The sequence below is a fragment of the Rhinolophus sinicus genome, chromosome 16 (assembly GCF_057876585.1).
Source record: "Rhinolophus sinicus isolate RSI-liver-muscle chromosome 16, RSI-T2T, whole genome shotgun sequence".
In the NCBI taxonomy this organism is placed as follows: Eukaryota; Metazoa; Chordata; class Mammalia; order Chiroptera; family Rhinolophidae; genus Rhinolophus; species Rhinolophus sinicus.
In genome coordinates this window covers 31,015,886-31,038,204 of record NC_142516.1, presented here as the reverse complement: position 1 = coordinate 31,038,204, position 22,319 = coordinate 31,015,886, and the positions used below count along the sequence as shown (strand labels likewise).

The 22,319-nt window shown below is 45.8% G+C and overlaps 1 protein-coding gene across 9 annotated transcripts in view; it reads right to left on the bottom strand.

Moving 5' to 3' along the window:
• Positions 1–22,319, bottom strand: part of PAX5 (paired box 5) — a 188,117-nt gene that overhangs the window by 102,890 nt on the left and 62,908 nt on the right. For all 9 annotated transcript variants that reach the window (XM_019729111.3, XM_019729113.3, XM_019729118.3 and 6 more), the window contains exon 6: positions 21,308–21,483. In XM_019729111.3, coding sequence (XP_019584670.1) covers positions 21,308–21,483 — 176 coding nt within the window. The remainder of the gene's footprint in view (positions 1–21,307; positions 21,484–22,319) is intronic.

Here is a 22,319-nt window from a genome sequence, read left to right as displayed (position 1 = left end):
AGTCAGAGCTCAGTTCTCAGGAAAAGTGACACTTACAGTTGGAAGGAGGAAGGGGACAGGCTCCATTTATTTGACTCTCAATTGCTTCATGGCTCTGCCCTGCACAGGAACCCTCACAGAAACCTCACCTCGCTCCATAAGGCAAACGCTAATTATCCCCATTTTGTAGATGAAGAAACTGAGGCTTAGCAAGGCCCAGTAACCTGCCCAAGACCACACAGCTCGTAGGCAGTGGAGTTAAGACTGAGCCCAAGCAGTCTGGCTCCAGAGCCTACACTCTCAAACACCACTCTCCACACCCTCAAAGCCAAGACTGAGACTAGAGGCTTATGAACTCGCTATAGGAGGAACCACAGCAAGCCCTCCTCACTGCCAGCTGGAGAAGAGAAACTTGGTGCATTACTTCCAAGTCCATGAGATGCAGACTGTCCATTACTCACAGCTTCTCAGACCAGGCAGGGTTCGCCCAGGTCCTCCCTAAAGAGCAAGCTGAGAAAGTATAACTGTCCTCCAGACTCAGAGATAATTGCCACAGGTTGTTCCTTAGGATGTCCCTCATGCAGGTTCAGGCATCACCCCCAAAGTACAATTCAGTAAAAATAACTCTGAAGGGACTTTACAGGCAGTTCAGTCACCCAATTAAATGACTTGATCTGGGAATAATGTTAGAATAAATGGAAGCTCACAGATTATATGTTTTCCAAGCAAACCTCCCCAAATATTGCTTCTCTGAGCCAACTGAATAACAATGGGAAGTACTTTTATTCCTAACAAGGGGCAAAATTCCTCTGTGCCCACAGTTAAATTCAGACCCAGCTGGGAGCAGCTGGGAGCAGCGCTGGCACGGCAAACATTGAGAGGCCTGACAGGGACCCAGACCTGAAGCCTTACAGAGGGGAGCAGAGCCACTAGCCACCAGCAGGGACAGGCATCTCCTTAGAAAACTGATTTGGATCCACACCAACACACAGATCTCCAGCTGATGGAGACCCCGAGTTCCCCTCCATTTAGCACTGTCACAAGGGTTATGTCCCAGAAGATACCTGGGGCAGGTGTAGCCACACTCCCATCTCTGTTGTTAAAAAACAAAGGAAATAAAATTCCCTTTGGACAACTAGCTTTGATCAATGCTACTTCCAGTACCTTCCAAGATGAAATCTATGTCGGGATAACCAAATTGTGCAGCTTGTTAAAATAAATTGCTGCTTATCTACCCATAGGCAGGTCCCCAACAGAATTTGAAAGCCCCCTGGCCCACTTTCTGCTTCTTAGCTCCTAACTTCCCAAACCACAAGGAATAAATGAGGACTCAGCCATGCCCAGTGCCACGCAGGAGGGAAGTGGTTACTTTTTCCAGAGCCCAAATATGTATTCTAAAGAGGCTCAGAAGCCCAGAGAAAGGACAGTAGCAAGAGAATCTATAGTGCAGCCCCCAGGGCACAGATAGCATAGGATTTCTCCAGATTTATTCCATATGCTATGCTTTAACACACAGATTCTGTTCATAAATGAATTTATTGAGAACAATCTGTATAAATTACTACACCTGTTCCTAAAAGTGTCCCGTAGGGAAACAACGCGCCCCTTTCCAGCAGCTCCAGATGCAGGTCTCACACTCCAACAACCAAAAGTGATGAGCACCGAGGTTTAAAAGACAATAAAGATCACACTGTGTAACCAAACCTACTGCATGTGTCTTGCCAGGCAAATGTAATGTAAAAACTTTAAACCTTGTTGGGTATCAAGTAGCATCCCTTCAGTTTCCTCATCTTTTAAATGAGGAAAAATAAACACCAATGTGGAAGGGTCTGTTATGAGGATTGAATGAATAATACAAATAAAATATTTAACTGTATGCACTGCATAGGTATTATGTTATTACAGTATATGTTATGTTACATTTCATTATATTGTATCGTGTGTGTGTGTGTGTGTGTGTGTGTGTGTGTGTGTGTGTGTGTTTAAACAGGCATTCCGGAGCCATCAACCCACCCCCTCATACTCTGGCCCCCTGCAACTACTCCCCCTTCCCCAGATTATACATGCACCGGTGTCCGTGCTTTTGCTCTTCCTCTTGGCCACCTGGCCCCACCTGATTACTCCTCCGCCCCAGCCGCTGCCTGAGCAGCCCTCCAGCCTCTAAGCTCTGTGGGGGCAGGAGCCTTGTCTGTGTCATTCAGGCATTCTCTGAGGATGGAAATAATAACGATAAATAACATCTACTGAGCATTCCCATGTGCCAAGAGCTTACTCACATGAGCTTCCCCTTCTGTCTTCACACCAACTCTGAGAGGGGCACACTAGCATCCCCATCTTCCTCTTGTGGGTGGGGAAACTGAGGCTCAGGAAGGCTGGGCAACTTGATCTGATTGCACATCCAATAGGTGCAGGTGCCAGGTTCCAGGTGGGACTAAGCTCTTGCTCTGAACCACACTGAGTGACCCACGTAGCGTAGCGCTGCCTGAGACCTCAGACAGGCTGAGTATGAGAGGGAATGGCGGGCGTCCCTGAGAGCGTGGTCACAGGCGCTGGCAGGCCCAGCCCCTCCTCCCAGGAGGGACATTCTCAAGCTCAGAAGTATGGGAGTCTGGGTTTGAATACCCCCTTTTCCCTTCGGGACAAATCTAGGAGACCAGAGAACTCCTGTCCTCTGTCACACCAACAGGGAAATATTAATTTGCTTGTTTGTGGGGGAAATTCTTATAATGCAACTCAGAATTAATAATTCATGACGAAGATTTCTTAGCTCCTCAGGCAGAAGTTCTAAAAGTGGTACCAATTGTTACTTGGGTTACTTTAATGGGATTTTCCCCTCCAAGCTTGAGCTCATTTGCCTGTGTAATCTGTAACCAGGCAAACAGTAACAACAGAGAACGCCTGGGGAGGAGAAAGTTCCCAGCAACTCCATAGCTCAAATGTTCCCCCACTGCAGGTCAGACAGTGCCTCTAGTGCATCCGTCATCCCTCCCTCCCAACAATTCCAGTCTCTCTGCCTCCTCTCTCACTCCCATCCCGTCCAACGAGCCCTGACCCCTTTCCTGCCATGACCCTGTCTCTCTGGCCTGTGGAAGCTCTGCTGTGACAAAATACTCCTGATGATAATGATAATAATAACAGTAAGAATAGACATAACATATATCGAATATCTGTTATGGGCTGGACCCTCTGCTAAGCCCTTTTTACATTCACCTCATTTAATCTGTACAACCAAAATGGCACAAGAACTGTCATCCCATTTTGCATATGAGAAAACTGAGGTGAAAGCAGTGGTAACGCCAAGTAGGTTTAAAATAATAACTGCATACAAAGGAAGAAAAACTGGTGTTTGTTTGGGACGTGATGGTGACCGGTGTACTCAAACCCGGGAATAAAGGAAGACTCACACAGATGCAATCACTTATTACCATCATCTCCCTAGACGCTCCAAGTAACACAATAGGGTGCAGAGTCACAAGCCATTGCTTTGGCAGCCTGTGCTATTAACCACAATGCTGTACGGCCTCCAGGAACCCCCCAGACATTGGTCTCTGACATCCTCTCCCTCTTCTCCCCGTGACTTTCTGGCAAAGGCAGAGGGCTCCGCATACTCACTGTTCCCCAGCACCAATTCCTGGCACTACTCCACCGTAACCATCCTGCCACAACGTCTTCTCCTCCTCAGAGGACACTGCCATGAGTCTGCCCAAGCCAGTCCCTCCATACTGTTGGCGAACTGCCTAAATCCCTCCTGACAGATGCCCCTTTCCTGGGGACCTCCCAGCATCATCTTCACCTGCCCTCGACCTCAAGGAGCACACCTCTTTCACTCCATTGGTCTTGATCATCATTCCCCAGCCCCATGGATGGCACAGGAAGGACCTTATCCTGTCACTTAGAACTGCTCCACTTCTAAGACCTCAAACCCGCATGCTCCTGAGCACAGCCTCTCATCATCTTCCTTTCACACCCTCATCCTGATGAGCCAGTTCTTGCCAGGAACCCCCTTAAGTTACAACAGGTGGATACCTGCCCTCTTGATGGCCTGAAAAGATAGTAACATCACCAACTGCCTTAGACCAACCCCAGAATTGTCTGTAAGCTCTTAAAAGCACTGACACTGAGCTGGACTATGTGATGGTCTTCAATAAATTCATCCCGTTTTGTTTCACAGCCAAGACATGAGGAAAGGATCAACAAATCCATCTTTTCTCTGACATAGAAGAGAGGAAAGGCGATTTCATCTGTCCTGGAATGCCAAAGCTCAGAGCTAGAAGGGACCCTGGTGGTCATCTCTCCCAAGCCCCCATCCGCCCCATCCGATGCATAAAGACTTTCCTTGAACCTCCTCCCAAGTGGCCACACTGCCCATGTCAGAATCTCCCAGTAACAGGAAACACACATTTGGGCAATTCTGTCAATTTAGAAAGTTTCCTTGACTGAGTTGAAAGCTGCCTCTCTCTAATTTCCATTGTGGGACAGAGTCAGGAGTGCAGTTTCCAGGCTCTCACTCTCATGTGAAAAGGTGCTCACTTGGGTAATAAACGGCCATCAACTGTGATTGCATGGCCATCAGCTGTGGCTAGTTGGCCATCAGCTGTAGCCAGTGATCCATTGGCCACTAATATAACTGCCGTGGCTACGCCTAGCAGTGGATGGTGACTGGCAAACGCGAATTGCAGAGAGGCGCGGGTTGCAGTTAGCAAGTGAGGTTAGTTCGCAGAGAAGCGGATGGCAGGTTGCGGATCGGATCGTGTGGTTCCTGCTTCCTGTGTCTCCAACCCAGCCGCCAGCGAGAATATAGTGGCACGACTCCAGTATCTATGGCTCTGTGGGTGTTCCTTTTTGGCCTAACCATGTCCTGCATTCTTCTGCGGGGAGTGGGAGCTGAGACCCCGCATGACACTCTGCATGACACATGGTGCAGCGAGCAGGGTATGATGTCAGCCGAAACTCTCCAAAAGGTAATGCAGCAGTTTATATGTATGAATACTCAGTCTCAGGAAGACCAGGAGGAGCAGCTGTCGGAGAGCTGGACCCCTGTGGAGAGGTGGGAAGACGTGGATGGTTCTCCAACCAGCATAGGCCGGAGAAAGCGAAGGTCGGTGCGGCCTTGTGGGCTGGGAAGTGCTTGCTGAGGCGGCCTGGATGCGGGACTTCTAGTCCCAGGAGGAAACGCTTGCTGAGTCCTCTGTGGAGGATGCGGGTGAGGTCGAGTTCGTCCCTCACCCCTAGGTTGGGGAGGACTTGGAGCCTTCGACTTGCGGAGAGGGCACACATTGTAGAGCCGGCGCACAGCCCTGGCGAATGACTGTGGACTATGGGGAATTGCCTTCCATCCCTGATTTGATGGACCGCTTGACTGTTTGCTTGGGAACGTACCACCATGTAGTGGAACTGGCAGATGTTTGCTTCCTGTGTCTCGACCGGCTGCCTTTGAGAATATGTAAGCATCTTGGCTGTGAGCCATTATTCCAGAAAGACTGGTGGTGCCCTGAGAACGCTGCCTGTGCCCAGAAAGAGTGGGGGTTCCCTGAGAGCCCTGGCTATGCCTGGGGAGACTGGTAGTACCCTCAGAAGCCCAGGCAGTCTGGCTGTGCCCAGGACTGGTGGTACCCTGAGAAACCCTGGCTGTGCCCAGGAAGTCTGGCTGTGCCCAGAAAGACTGGGGGTGCCCTGAGAAACCCTGGCTGTGCCCAGAGAGCCTAGCTGTGTCCAGGATATTGCATTCACCTCCAGGCTCCTCGCACAGGGCCTCTTGCGGAAGATGCTTGTCGCGTAGATTGTGAGGCGAGACCCTGGAGGGGTGCAACGTGGGGACAGAGCCAGGAGTGCAGTTTCCAGGCTCTCGGCCTCACATGGAAAGGTGCTGGCTTGGGTAGTAAATGGCCATCAACTGTGATTGGATGGCCATCAGCTATAACCAGTTAGTCATTAACCACTAATATAACTGCTGTGGCTATGCTAGCAAGAGTGAATTGCGGCTAGCAAGTGCGGTTAGCAAGTATGGACGGCGGATTGCGGATCGTGTTGATCCCACTTCCTGTGTCTCGACTGGCCGCCATCGAGAATATGTAAGCACCTTGGCTGTGAGCCATTATTGTTCCAGAAAGACTGGTGGTGCCCTGATAAACCCTGGCTGAGTCCAGGAAGTCTGGCTGTGCCCAGAAAGAGTGGCAGTGCCCTGAGAGGCCCTGGCTGTGCCTGGGGAGGCTGGTGGTATCTAAGAAGCCCAGGAAGTCTGGCTGCGCCCAGAAGGACTGGTGGTGCCCTGAGAAACCCGGGCTGTGCCCAGAGAGCCTGCCTGTGTCCAGGATATTGCATTCACCTCCAGGATCCTCGCACAGGGCCCCTCGCGGAAGACGCTTGTCGCGTAGATTGTGAGGCGAGACCCTGGAGGGGTGCAATGTGGGGACAGAGCCAGGAGTGCAGTTTCCAGGCTCTCGGCCTCACATGGAAAGGTGCTGGCTTGGGGAGTAAATGGCCATCAGCTGTGACTGGATGGCCATTAGCTGTGGCTAGTTGGCCGTCAGCTGTAGCCAGTGATCCATTGGCCACTAATATAACTGCCATGGCTACGCTAGCAGCGGATGGTGGCTGGCAAGCACGAATTGCAGAGAGGCATGGATTGCAGTTAGCAAGTGAGGTTGGTTGGCAGAGAAGCGGTCGGCAGGTTGTGGATCGTGTGACTCCTGCTTCCTCTGTCTCCAACCCAGCTGCCAGTGAGAATATGGCGGTATGAGTCCCCTATGTATGACTCCATGGGCGTTCCTTTTTGGCCTCACCATGTCCTGTGTTCTTACGCAGGGAGTGGGAGCTGAGACCCCGCATGACACTCTGCATGACATCCACCTAAGTCCTGATTCTGCCCATTGGAGCCACATACAAATCTGCTTTTCCTCCATGGGAGCCCCTCTGCGATAGATTACATTCTTGTGTATCCATTGAGTTTTCTCTTCTCCAAGCCAGCCAGTTCCTGTTCCTCCATAAGAGCCTTTCAAGACAGGTGTGGGGGTGGGAAAGCAGAGTGGTATACGTGGGGGCAGGATAAATGGTGGTTCAAGGTTCAGGTCCTATATTCTTACTGCCTGGCTACAAGATCAGTGTTTCTACCTATGGGTCTTGGGACAAGTTGCTATCCTCTCTCCTTTGTTTTCTTATCTATAAAGTGGGCATCATTTTATGCCACCTACTTTAGAGCATGGAGGGGGTGGGCAAGGAGCTACACAAAGAGTTCAGTACAGTACCTGGCACATACCAAGTGCTTAGTAAATATCAGCGCTTAGGTCTAGCCCCAAACTGGTCACCTCCTCTGATCATCTTCCAATTAGTTAAAATTCTTCTTAAGGTGAGGCACCTACCTGGAGCTCCACACACAGGTGAGGCCTAGCCAGCACAGAAGAGAGCAGTCCAGAGTTTGCTTTCACTGGCAGCCTCATGACTTGAGTTCACAGACAACTCAAACCCCTAGATCTTTCTCACCAGGGCTTCTGTTAATCTTCATGTCCCCTTGATTCAGTTTTCTGCAAAGTTACTTTTATTACTATGAAGTTATTATTTATGAAACCTCTGCTCCATCCCTATACGCAGGCCTATCCACTTGCTGCTGTAGGATATAACTATCCACCCACTGCTCTTTTTAGAACATACAAGTCTAGAGATTTCTTCTTTCATTAGTTAACACCGGTTCTCTAAAGAGACACAGAGTAGGCAAAAAGTAGCGTCTTTCATTTTTATTTAGTATGATTCTATATTGTTTGAGTTTTTTGCAACACATATGCCTTATGCTTGCTATGCCTTAATGGAAATTACCCTGTTGCTCTTCTAACTTCTTGAGTTACATGTTCAACTCATTACTCTTTTATCTTCTTTTTAAAATACATGCATTTAAAACTATGCATTTCCCTCTAAGTACCACTTTAGCTTAACTGCACAAGTGTTGATATGGAGTGGTGGTAGGGTTTTTTTGGGTGCTTTGGTTGTTCAATTCTAATAGTTGGTAATTTCCGTTAGGATTTTTTCTTTTTTTGTACCCATGGACTTTTTGGAGAAGGTTGAGTTTGTTTTTTAACTTCCAAACATACAGAAGATTAGAGACCATGCTTAATTTTAATTTTGGTGCACTGTAGTCAAAGAACGTAGTCTAGGATGTGGATTTTGGTATCGCTGAGACTTGCTTTCACAAGTAGCACATAGTCGATCTTTGTTAAGTGTTCCTTCCACGTGTGTTTGAAAAGCATGTACACTCTCCAGTTGTTGGCCTTTCTATGTCTATTTGAGCAAGCTTGTTAATAGTGTTGTGCAAATCTTACAAACGCCCTTGCCAAGTCTTTCGTCACCTTGATCTATCCACTAGTAAGAGGGGTATGTTAAAGTCTCCAAAAAATATTATGGGATTATTTTCATTTGTTCATTCATATTTAAATATTTTGCGACTCTTGCTAAGTGCATACATTATTCTTGTTATCATTGAGGAATGTGCCTCTTTGAGCATATTGGGCATCTTAAAGTTTATTTCATCTGATGAGGATATTACTCTATCACTTTTTATTTGGTTAGTATTTGCCTGGTCTATATTTTCCTATCTTCTTACTTGCAACGTTTCAGTACAATTTTGTTTTAGGTTAATTCCCATAAACAGTATATTTCTGGGTTTTGGTTACTTTTCGTATCTTCTGTATTGTGTGGCAAATTTATATTTATTGAAACTAATCAAATATTTTTATTTATTTCTACCACTTACCATCTAATTTTGTATTTTAAACTTACCATGCATTTTTCTCCCTACTTCTATTGGATTCACTGAGTATTCTATATGGTCCTTTTTGCCTCTTCCGGTTTGGAAGTTATATATTACATTACTATGCCTTTAATGATTTCCTTTATTTGCTCACCTGCATCCTTGATATAACCAAATCTAACATTTATCAATATATCTATCTTCCTCCTAATACAAGGCTCTTAGAATTTCTAACTCATATCAGCTCACTCCTAATCTTACATATTATTGTCTTTTTTTTCTGCTTTGTTTGTAAACCACCGAAACTAGTCATTATTTTTATAGTCAATAGTTATTTAGATTATCCTTTGTTTATCAATGTATTTGTTTATCAATGTATAAGCAAATACTTCTTAAATCCCATTCCTTTTGTATTTCATATGCTTCTTGTAGGCAACATATAGTTGGGTCCTGTGTGTGTGTATTTTTAATACACTATGACAATCTACTTAGACCATTCACATCTAAAGCAATTATTGATATTGTTAGATTAATATCTATTATGCTTGTAACTGGTTTCTATTTGTTGAACTAGTTCTTTATTTCTTTTTCCCCCTCTCTTTTTTCTTCCTTCTCTGGGTTTAAATAAATGTCATATGATTCCATTCTCTCTACTTACTATTGAACTATACACTTAAATATGGGTAATAGGCTAATTTTTACATTATGTGTTTTTATCACCATTAAATTTTTTTAAGTAAAAAAAAAAAGTTATAGTGGTTGTTCTAGAGTTTTCAATATACATTTATAACTAATCTAAATTCATCTTCAAATAACACTATACCTCTTCAATTGTAATACAGGTACCTTCTAACAGAGTAGTCCCAATTCCCCCTTCCTGCCCCTGGCAATATTGCTGTCATTCATTTCATTTATCCATATGTTATAATCACTCCATACATTGTTACCATTATTACTTTAAACAAGCAGTTACCTTTTGGATCAATCAAGAATAAGAAAAATCAAAAAATTTATTTTACCTTCATTTATTCCTTTTCTGACTCCCCTCCTTTCTTTTTATAGATCTGAGTCTCTGACCTATATCACTTTCCCTCTCCCTAAAGAATTTTTTTAATTTTTTTAACATTTCTTTCAAGACAGGTCTACTGGTCAGGAATTCACTCCATTTTTGACTGAGAAGGTCTTTATTTCTCCTTTACTTTTGGAGGATAATTTCCCAAAATATAGACTTCTAGGTTGGTGCGGTTTTTTTTCTTTCGATGCTTTAAGTATTTCACTTTACTCTCTTCTAGTATGCATGGTTTCTGACATGAAATCCCCTGTAATTCTTGTCCCTGTTCCTCTCCAAGTAAAGTGGTTTTGTTCCCTTCCATCTTTTTTTTCAGATTTTCTCTGTCTGTGGTTTTCTGATGTTTGAATACGATACATATAGGTGTAGATATCGAAATATCTTGATAGTCTCTGAGTTCCTGCATCTGTGATATTCTCTAAGTTTCCTGCATTTGTGGTTAGATATCTGTTACTAATTTTGAAAAATTCTCTGCTATTTCAAATATTTTCCTTCATTCCTTTTTCTTCTGGTATTTCAATTATGCATATGTCACTCCTTTCATTATCCCATAATTCATGAATATTCTGTTATAGTGGTTTCAGTTTTTGTCTTTCCTTTTTCTCTTTACATTTTAGTTTGGGAAGTTTCTACTGACATACCTTCAAGCTCACTGATTCTTTACTTGGCTATGTCCATTTCACTGATTAAACCATCAAAGGCATTCTTTATTTCTATTACTATGTTTTTTATTTCTAGCATTTCCTTTTGGTTCTTTCTTAGAGTTTCTATTTCTTTGCGTACATTACCTGTCTGTTCTTTCATGCTATCTACTTTTTCCATTCGAGGTCTTAATATATAAATCAGTTATTTTAAATTTCCTATCTAATTCTAAAATACATGTCATATCTAAGTCTGATTCTGATGTTCACTTTGTCGCTTCAGACTGTGTTTTTCTTGCCTAACTTTTTGTTAAAAGCTGGACATGAGGTATTAGGTAACAGGAACTAAGGTAAATAGGCCTTTAGTATGAGGTTTTATGTTAATGTGACAGATCTCAGTTATAACTCTCTGTATTCTCCTCTCCAGATTTTGCAGTAACTGTTTGTCCTACAACCTCACTTCCCTGATCAGTTGTTGAAGAAAAGTTGTTGATTTTCAGTTTGCTCAGCTTTATTTCCTGTTGTAAATATGGGAGTGACAACTTCCAAGCTCTTTCTGCGTCAGAGCTGAAACTGGAAGTCTCTCATATCCTTCTTACTGGTGTACAATGGCACATTTTTTAGCAGTTTAGCAAGACTCTATAAGTGGTAAAATCTCTGTCTTTATCTGAAAATGTCTTTATTTGCTTTCATTATTAAAGGACAATTTACCTGAGTATAGGTTAATTGTCATCTCTTAACACTTGAAGATATTTTCTATTGTCTTCTGACTTCTGTTGATGTTTTAAAAAGTTAAAAAAAAAAAAAAAAAAGTCCTTCCTTGTCAATTTAAAAGTTATATTTGCTATCTGGTTGCTTTTATAATTTTCTCTTTGTCTCTAATGTTCAATGTCACTACAGTTTTGCCTAGATGTACATTTATTTGTATTTAACATACTTAGGATTTAGTATGCTCAGCTCAGTGTAATGATACATATCTTGCAACAGTTGTGCTCTGCAAATTCCTTAGCCATTATTTCTTCAAATATTGCTTCACCTCCATTTTATCTATTTATTTTTCCAGAGAAACTATTAAATGTAGGTTGGAACTTATCATGAAATTTTGTTTTATCTCTTACCTCTCTTTCATATTTCCAAACTCTAGTTTGCTGTGCTTCATTCCTGGCAATTTCTTCAGCTCTGTCTCTCAAATCACTAATTTTCTTTTCTTTTTTTTAATTAAAGTTTATTGGGGTGACAATTGTTAGTAAAATTACATAGATTTTAGGTGTACAATTCTGTATTACATTATCTATAAATCCCATTGTGTGTTTACCACCCAGAGTCAGTTCTCCTTCCATCACTATATATTGGATCCCCTTTACCCTCATCTACCACCCCTCTCCCCCCTTACCCTCTGGTAACCACTAAACTATTGTCTGCAAATCACTAATCTTCTATTCAGCTGTGTCTTACCTGGCATTTAGTAAATCAATTGACTCTTTAATTTGGATGATTAAAAATTTTATTTCTAGAAAATTTATTTTGTTTTCTCCTAATCTGATTATTCTTTTTTCATGATGTTTTATCCTTTTGTAAAGTTTCTAGTTCTTTTTTCATCTCTTTACTCATTTGATAGTCCCGTTCATATTGTCTGTTATTTTAGCTTCTTGGAGTACTGATTTTCCTGGTTATGTCTTCTGACTTGCCCTCATTTCCTTGTGTGGCTTGCAATTTTTTAATTGTGAGCTCACTTTCAGTAGTTAGCATTGACTCTATAGGTACGTCTTACATACTGGATTGTGGAAGGATCCAGATGAGGGCTGCTCATGCGCTTCTCCTAAGCATCTCAAGAATGTCACTGATATGAGCCCAGTTTTTATATTAATTTATCTTCTTGGGTTTTTTATGAATAATACAAAGTGAAATACCACACCTATATATGGCACAGGCTTGAGATTTCAACTTCCCATGGGAAACAGTTGTTCCACTCTGAGTCCCATGCAAAATCAAGTTTTCTGCTTCTCTCAGTCTATAGGTGAAATTTGTCTAGCACTCATTTCATGGAAAGTTTAGTCCTTCCGGGTTCAAGTTTTTGCAGAAGTTTCAGTTCCAACTCACATATCATATCAGTCTAAGGCCGTATCTTATGGCTCAGTGCCAACATCAAAACTCAGAACCCGTTTACTAGGAACTCTAGCCAGGAACAGGTACCTGGGCCACTGGAACTAGAGCTCAGAGCTCAGACACTTAAAGTTCTAGCTCGGAGCTCCTTCTTAATTTCCAGCTCCTGAGGATTTCCCTCTCTTCATTTAAACCTCAGATATATATATATATAATATATATATAAAATATATGATCAAAAAATATATATAATCAAAAATAGTTTATTGGTATATTTGATCTGGTATTTCTATTGTTTGAGGTGGGAGGGGAGTCTGCAATAGCTCAGATCTTATTATCAAAACCATAAACCTATGTTCTTTTCTTTCTGTAATTTACACAATAATAAAGGTTTCTGGTTTTTAAAAGAGCTTTGTGTATAGCCAAAACCTTAAGCCAAACTTCCAGTGCACTCTCAAAACAAACAAGCTGTAGTACTGGAATTACCTGTTCTTTTGTATTTTTTGCCTGTTTTATTGCAAGTATCGGTTAGCCTTGCTTAGGGGGAAATATCTCTACCCAAAAGTCAAATTATACACAGTACCTTTGGCTGCATCTATCACTGTTACTTTATGCCACATCACACAGCACAGGGGGTCAATGTCACTGACATGGCATATCTGTAAAAATTTCTTGGATGAAGGAATGAATAAATGAGTGAAAGAACATCCCAGCAAGGCACAGACAGCTCTTTGACAATTCGCTTGTAATCTTTAAATCCCACATACGCAGAATTTGCCTGTCATCTAAAAGAGTAGAACAGACAGGAGGAAAAACTGTAAACAAGTCAAAATAAAAATAAGAGATGGATTTCCAATTTGTTTTATCTCTCACAGAATGTTAGAGCTAGAATGGATCTCAAGGATGACCCAGTCTAATCCCCCACCCCAAATGCAGAAACCATGACCCAGGAAAACATGACTATCCAAGAGCCATCACGAAAGCCTAAGGGTTTGTCCCATGCTTTTACACTATGGCAACTTGCTCAGTGTTCCCTCATATATCCCCCAGTCTTGCAAATCCGGCACAGTGGTTTTTCTTGGGTAGACACCCTTCCGCTTGATCCACAGGAAAACAAAAATACTCAGAATACTCAGCTATTTAGAATATAGTTTAAAAGCTCTTAAGAAAGAAATGGGCATCCCCAGATAAGACTCTAGTCAGCAGAACAAGTGAAGAAGGCTGAGACCCTACAGAGTCCATGTCATTTTCACCCTTGGGTCACTTTGAGATGCCAGTAGAAGGATAGGGAGAATCTGACTGGTCTGGAGGCACCCAGTACCTCTAGAGATCTAGGGCAAGAATTCCAGCACAATCCTTGTCATTATCTCATTCCAAAGGCAAGATGACATCCTAGTGAAATCTTGCATAAGCATCTCAGTTCAGGAAAGGGTTTCTACCCCCTCTCCTCATGCTGGGGAGAACTGGGAAAAGAACTCCTGCCCTTCTCCCTGCTACCGTGTTTCCCCAAAAAATAGACCTAGCAAGACAATCAGCTCTACTGCATCTTTTGGAGCAAAAATTAATATAAGACCCGGTCTTATTTTACTACAAGACCAGGTATAGTATAATATAATATAATATATAATATAATATAACATAATATAATATAATACTGGGTCTTATATTAATTTTTGCTCCAAAAGACGCATTAGAGCTGATTGTCCAACTAGGTCTTATTTTCCCCTGCAAGGAGAAGCCTCTGCAACATTGTCCAACTAGGTACTACCTCTTGTAGCGCTTTCCATGGGAAGAGTCACCCATCTAACTGGTCAGAGCCCAGGGCATTCACGGAGTCAAGTTCACCACTGAGCAGCATCACTGCCCGAGGGTCAGAAGTCTTCCTCTGGTCAGGCTTCCAGGTAACAACTAGGTCAGACCACGCCTACGTCCCATGACAAGGCCCAGCCGTGCCTTCTCTTGGTTCCATCTTCTCCATCCGCAAGTGGGTGGGGGAGCCATCTGCTTCTTAAATCTCTGAAACATATGACTCTTCCTTCCTTTAACACTCCCCAAGTTCCTGCACACCAAGTCCTCATCAGAAAAGTCAAATGCAATTCACTAAATTCTTTCTCATCAAGAGTTGAAATGATGGAGTTAAGTTGATGAGAGGTACATTTCTATAGATCGAAACTTCTCCAACGGTGCGGGGGGTGGGAACATTTTCCCAGGGGTACCCTCGGGTGGTAGGAGGTGACAAAGCCTCAAGGTAATAGGTAGTTCCTGGAGCATCATATTGAAAAATCCAGAAATGACTGCCCCAGAGTGTCTGGGATTTTTAAGTTTAAGTTGGGCTTTTAGAAAGTCTGTATTCTTGAGCTGTGTGGTCACAGAAGAATTGCCCCTAAAGAAATGCACCAATTAGCATATGGTCATCAATTTTACCCAATGGACAGAGCACTATAAAACCTGCTGCAGCACCTCTGTGGGTGTGTTGAGGACTAAATCCACTGCCTTCACAGGGTCCCTAACTGGAAGCCTATGTGACAGTTTCCTTTCCACTCTAAGTGTCAGAAAAAAACATGGCTTCCTTTGGGGAACTGGCCTATTTCCCCTGGTGGACAATGAGAAGTATACAACTGACTGTGTTTCCCATTTTGCTTTGACCATCAGGAAGCTCAGAATCAACTCTGAGCTCAACTCTAGTAACCCTGGGAGCCTGGCTAGAGAGATTGGGGGTTGTGCTGGGAGTAAGTGGGAGGAAATAGGGGAGTGCAGGGGAGAGGAGAGAAGCAGTATATCATGGGGCCACAATTCCTGGTCGATGTCACAGACTGGAGAGATGGCCAGCCCCAGACAGGGCAGACAACCATCTCCAGGGGTACAGCGACATCCAGGGGACAGTGACATTGTCTGCACCTTGGCAATAGTCTCCTGGTCCCCAACGCTCCAACTCTTCTGACAGCAGCCTGAATAATCTTCTAATTTGTATTGCATTGGATCCTGATAGTCCTTGGTTTAAAATGTTGCAGAGGCTTCTCCTTGCAGGGCAAGATGGGTACTCCTCAGAACACAGCCAGGCACATGGGAAGCAATGAATCCACAGTCCCTACAACAATTACTACAGTAATAATTAGAACCTCAGGCATTTATGAGCTCAGACAAGAGGTAAGTCAGTGAAAGCTGACATGAGTCAGTGAAGACCTCCAGGGCAGGCAGGACTCCTGCTGGGCCTGGACAGGGTAGATTTAGAAACAGACTGAAAGAATGTTCCATGCAGGGAAACCATGAGCAGGAGCTTGGAGTGAGAACAACATTGGGAAAGTGATAATAACTGCAATACCTGCTCAGAGCCATCCCTGGTGTAGCCCCGCTCATGCACACGCACGTGCACACACATGCACATGTACAAATGTCCATGCACACACCAGCCCATGGTCCATGGCCCCTTGGACAGAGGAGGAACCCAGCCTCTGTGGGCAGTGAGGGGTCAGGCCCAGCCACATCCAGAGCATCTCATGGGCAGGCAGAGGGACATGCAGGCGGTAAAGGGCCATGATGGGAATGAAGGGCTGTGGTTGGAGTTTCAAGTGCTGGGAAACCATGAGAGGCAGTTATGTGGGGATGGGCTTCAGGAAGAGAGATTCAACAGTAGCAGCAGGGATAGGGCAAGAGGCCGGAGGCCGCAGTGAAGGTTGCTTCCAGGTGACCAGAGGAGCCCAGGACACAGACTCGGGGCTCTTTGGGGCACATTGCCTCCAAAGCAAGGCCAAAGCTCCTCACCTCCGCATTCCAGCCCTCTGGGGTTCAGGTCCCCTCCTCTTTCTCCAGCCCAGTGTCCCTGACCTCCTTTCACTCCTCTGCATTTCAACCACCTTGACCAGCTTGCAGTCCTTGCCGTACTTGCATTCCTTCATACCTTCGCCCAGGCACAGCACTAATGACACCTCCTCCAGGGAGCCCTCCCCCTTTCTCAGCCTATACAACTGTCTCCTGACCCCCTCCTCTACTGGTGGGCACAGATCCACTACAGAGGAACAGGACAAAGCATGTCCGGCACCTCATCTTTCTCCCCACAGCCTCCAGCCCTTTTCCTGACATTGGTGGGTGTTCAAGACCATCCCTGAGGACCAAGCTCAGCCATGCTCAGAAACACAAACCAGCCCCTTCGCAGGAGCAGGACTCCCACAGGAGTAGGCAATGCTCGGCCCCAGGCCTACCAGACTGAAGAAATGCCTCCGTTCAGAGGGCAAAGCAGTTTATGAGAGTAGGAGACATTTCTGGTGGCTTTCTCTGTTAGACAAGGGACAGGCCTTCTCCTGATTTAACCCCATGACCTTTGAACTTCCCAGGAGGTCAGCACACGTCCCTCTTCCCCAGCTGTCTTTCTGTCTTTGGTCCGATGGGAGGGAGGGCCCTGGGCCCGTTCCATTTTGCACCCGTATTGATCTGTTGGCAGCAATGGGCTGGATAATTAGCCAGGAATTAGGGTTTCTATTACAGCCAGGAGGCTGCTCCAGCTGATTTATCACCTGAATAATTTACTGTGATTGAAAGGAAATTAAAATGAACTCCATTTGACAACTGTGAGCTTTTATGGGCTTTAGTGAAGGCTCAAAAGCCAGATTAATAGCCTGGTGTTGGTTAATAGTCTTCTGAGAGTAAATACGCAGGCTGTGCTGGGTGGCGGCCTTCCCATGGCGGCTGGAGGAGGGACCAGCTCCCGCCAGGAGCACAGCGCCCATGACAGTGTCAACTCGAGTTTTACTGAAACAGATTCCACTGTTGGAAACACGCACGCGCACACACATGCCACCAGCAGTTGTTTCTTTTTTTCCTTTCTTCTTCTCCAAGGTGATTTTTACTCATTCCACAAGTAGGGAAACCAGAATTGCTTTTTTGATAACTATTTTGAAAAGGAAGTGTTTCACTGCCCCAGGAGTGTGTATGCATTAACCCTTTCCACCCAGGGCCAAAGGTTTACTAAGTTTCCCTATAAAAGCAAGAACCCGGGGCCCATCCACCCAGGGCAGATCTTGGCAGGAAAAGCAATAAGGTGAAGGTAAGCTCATGGCAATGATTGGCAGGACCGCAACCTGGCCCTGAAGAGGACTGTTCTTTCCATGGGCAGTGGGTGGGTGATTTAGGAGGATTTGACCATCCGAGCCTATGGTAACACACTTAAGTCTCTGAGGGTTCTGGACGGACAGATAGACTTTGACTGCAAAAGGCCAGTTCTGAAAACAAGCCAGTCAGAAAACTGGCTCCTAGAATCATTCGGGGACATGGAGGCCCATGGAACCATCTTGCATAAGATGAAGACAGACGATCCTGAGGTCAAATTCTAGCTCAACAAGTCCCAGCAGCCCCCTGGGCCTGAAAATGGGGTGAACAGTCTGGAAAAAAATGCTCCAATCTATAAAACGGGGTTCACAGATCTTGCCCAGCTTGCTTAGCGAGCATTTACATTGAGAGTCCAAGGAGAGAATGGATGTGAAAGGTCTTTGAAAACTGTACAGCATCATGCAGAGGTAAGGAAGGTCACTGCCGTTATTGACGTTGTTATCAAAATCACTACTGTTACAGAGAGGGAAACTGAGTTCTAGAGAAAAAGCGATTTGCCCAACAGGGCAGAGCCAAGACTAAAGTCAAACTCCCCCAACTCCAAGGCCAGCAAATGCTCTTTCTTCCCCTCCAAGCTGCTCGATGAAACTGACAGCAAGGCCCGCCCGTAGGCCAGTAGCCCTTGGAGTCACAGATCTGCTCACAATGGAAGAGAGGCCAGCCTAAGCAGCCAGAGTTCCAGGCCCCCTTCCTGGTGCCACCGCCATGTTCTGGGGCCCACAAGGCAAGGTGAAAGTGAGCATGAGGGGCTTCAAGGAACCTGTACCCTTGATGCACCTGCCTTCTCAGACTATAACCCCTTGCTCGGACCATCATTTGTCCAAAGTGATGGGGACTCGGGAGCGAGGGTATGTCATTCATAGTCCAGTGCCTGTGTGTGTACCCAGCAGCCCCGAGGCCTCACCTGCCATCTCTCCTCATTACAACCCATTACGAGGAGGTGAAGCAGATTAACCGGAAAGCACCGAGTCAGGCATAATCCTACCATGAGCCTCGCCTACAGGCCCTGCCTCAACCCACACAGTCACAGGCCTGCAGCCGTGTCCGCGTCATCCTAAAGGACACCGCACAGTGAGATTGCTCGAAAAGGAGCCCCCACCGAGTTTGTAATTCAGGTCTCCTCCCTGTCAGGTCCCATCTCTCCATAGGCCTGTTGACCTGTTCCTAACACTATCTCCTCCATAACATGCCCCTTGATGCTCCCAGCTGAAGGCTGAGGCCATGTCTCCATTCATCAGGGCTCACAGGACCTCCTCCCGTGCTTTGCAGAGTCTGAATCCACGTCATACAGCCCTTGTGAGACTGAGGGCAGAACTCATGCCTGATTCATCCCTCCTCGCCGGGGGCCTGGCACAGTGCCAGGCTCACAGACCGCGCGCAAGAAATATGTTGGATAAATGAGCATATGAGTGTCTGAGCAAGTGAGTGAATGGACACGTGGATGGACTCCCCCTGATTATGAAGCCCTGTGGTCTCTGCCCAATCTTTCTGGGCATTCCAAGCTTAATGAACTAAGAGTCAGTTTCTGAGTTTCTGTGAGGGTCATATGAAACGGGGAGGCACAATCACTAGTACTGAATGTCTGCACTAAATAAATACGGGCTTAGTAGAAATGCTGGAGGCTTCGTGCCTCCTTTCACCACTCACTTGCTGGGTCACCTCACACAAACCCTGTCGCATCTCTGGGCCTCTTAAAAATGAAGGGGGATTGAAAGCTTGCCTCTAGAGTCCCTGCTAGTGCTAAAATTATGTGATCTTGTCAGTGGTGAGAAGATAAATTTTTCCCCAGATTCTAGGGGGGAAGGTAGGCCTCATCCAAGGAAGTTTTCCTGGATGAGTCCCATTTTTTCCTCCTCCTGTGTGAGATTAAATGTGGCTTTAGCCATCTCTCAGAAGGGCTCTGAGCAGTGGAAGAGGATATTTGTGATGGACACAGACTCTTCTTTCTAAAGCCCAGGATCTAGAGTGCGCTGGATCAGCTCTGTCCAGCCCATTTGACTACATTCCCAGAGAAGACTGCACTCAACTTGTAGGAGAAAGACCAAAATCCTGACCACAGCCTACATAGCCAGGCCTATCTCCCCAACATCATCGGCAGCACAGCCACTGGCTCTCTTTCTGTTCACTCCTGCCATGCTCCCTCTTACCTCAGGGCCTTTGCACTTGCTCTTCCCTCTGCCAAGCACATTCTCCCACCCCCATGTTTCTTCTCCTGGTTCAGCCCAACATTTATATAAGGGGAAAATGCATTTCCCCTTCAAGCCGGCTCAATCTCTGCCTTATGCTTGCGGGGAATCTCAGTCATCCAGTCCATAGCACCTAGAACATCTGTAATCCACAACCCTTTGGGCGATTCTTATTTATTGTGATTCGTCCATGCATCTGTAGGCTCCCTGAGGGCAGGTCCAAGCCTGTCTTGTTCACTAATGTACCCCTAGTACTTGGCTCTGCATCGTGCATAGTAGACACCCATTAACATTTGATAAGTGAATACTTAACAAATCACTTGTTGTGTGGCCTTAGGCAAGTCTCTTTGCCTCTCTGGGCCTTGGTTTCCCCATCTGAAAACAAAGTAGGTATAGGTGGTCTGTGAGAGCTCTCATAGGGAATGCTGAGAGGTAGCCAGACTGTCATAAGATGGTGGCCCCGAGGCCTTGCTCACGCCTCACCACCCGAAGTCCCCTCTGGCCCCTCTCCTCTCCACAGGAGCCTGTGCACACAGCCTACATGGTTTTGAATGGCTTTTTGGGAAAACTTCAAAAGTATCATCTAAATAGCATGTAGAAGAAACTCAGCGAGGCCAGGCCTCACCTCCAGCCAGCGAAGGGCTCAGCAAGTCATTCTCATAGGTCTGTCTGACTCAGCCACCAGATAGGAGTTCTCAGCAGGCAGAAGCCATGTCTGAGCCGCTCGTGCTGGCGAGGAAACCAGCCCAGGGCCTGGCACAGACTGGGCATCAGGAACTAGCCTCCTGAATTGAATGTGGACCTTTTCCAGGCCCTGAGGGCCTCTCACTAGGCAGAGCCTTTCTAATCCCATCCCTGTGGCCACACACAGTGAGTGATTGCTTCTCTGCCCTGGGCAGGGCAGAGAGGGCTGCTCAGTAGTGGGTCATCCTCCTGCTTCCTTCCCTGTCATGCAAATGACCCTGCTGGGCATTTGTCCAGTTCGACACTTCATTTCCAGACTCTTCGATTCGGTCTCTAAAAGCACGACAGGATGACCTGACGAGAGGGCTGACAGTGGGGCACACACCAGTAACATCTTAACATGGCTTCTGGGCATAGGGCGCTTGCATATTTCCACCTTCACTCTGACTGACAGGATAATGACCCAAGACCACCTCAAGTGGCCCAAAAGATCATTACACCCCCCTGTACAAAGAGCCCTGGGAAAGGCCGCCATTCAGCAATGGCAGAGCAGCCAGACAAGTCACGCACCCACTGGCCGGCCAGGGAGACAGAGGCACCAGGGCAAGAAGTTTCCAGAGTCCCAGACGTGTCCTCCTGACCTGACGGGGTACTGTGACTGGCCAAGTGTGGCTGCGAACAGAGAGAAACCTGCCTCTGAGGAGAACTCGGTGCTCTCACCCACACCCGCCAGCCGCCTTCGAGAGGGTGACCCAGGCCTGTGTTTGAGTGGCAGGTGTGGCAGGCAGTGCGTGGTGGGGCTTACCTGCTCGGGCTTGATGGGCTCCGTGGTGGTAAAGATGTCTGAATAGTGCTGCCTCTCAAACACACGGTCCAGCACTTCCAGCTGCTGCTGCGTGAACAGGTCTCCTCGCATCTGCTTCCGGAGGAAATCTCTGCCTGGCAGTGAGTGACCATTCGGCACAGGAGACTCCTGAATACCTTTGATGAGCATGAGAGAGGAAGGATGAGTGCGACTGACACAAGTTGCTGAAGAAAGACGTATCAGACCCTGGACCTGGAAGAGGGCCTGAGAGACCTTTGAGCCCAGCTTCCTCCCTGACAAGAGAGGAAACAGACAGGGGCTCAGACAAGGGGGGCCCCGGCCAGAGACCCTGCTGGCTAGCGCAGAATCAGCCTCCCAGAGCCACGAGTCGGGCACTGTGTGGAGCCCTTTTTACATGTATCAGCTCATCTAATCCTCACAATGACCCAATGGAGATGATATTATGTTCCCATTTTGCAGATGAAAAAATTGAAGTCTAAAGATATTAAGTGATTTGCCTGAGGACTGGAGCTCAGGTCGACTCTGAGGCTTACTCAGCAGGTACCACTGTCTCTCTTGCACTGTCGATCCCCTGAGAGGCACAGTCTTGTCCCAGAGTTGATACCCTTACCCAGGACATTTGCCACCACATCATGTGACCAGTCAACAAAACAGTTAGGAAGGCTGTAGGGAAACATACTCTCATACCATTCTGGTGATAGCCAATGTCACACACGCATGACACGCACTTTGACAAAATCTATCAAGATCACAAATGCACATTCCCTTTGATAGAGCAATTGCACCTCTGAGAATTTATTTTACAACTAGACTTACACGTATGGGAAGTGTATATGTATAGGTTCTGGCAGCAAAAGACTAGAAACAACCCAAGAGTTTACATTGTAGGGGCTGGTTAAATAAATCATGGTATGCCCACACCGTGGAATACTGCATGGCTGCGAAGCAGAAAGAGGACACCTTCTGTGAACTGATATGGAAAGATCTTCAA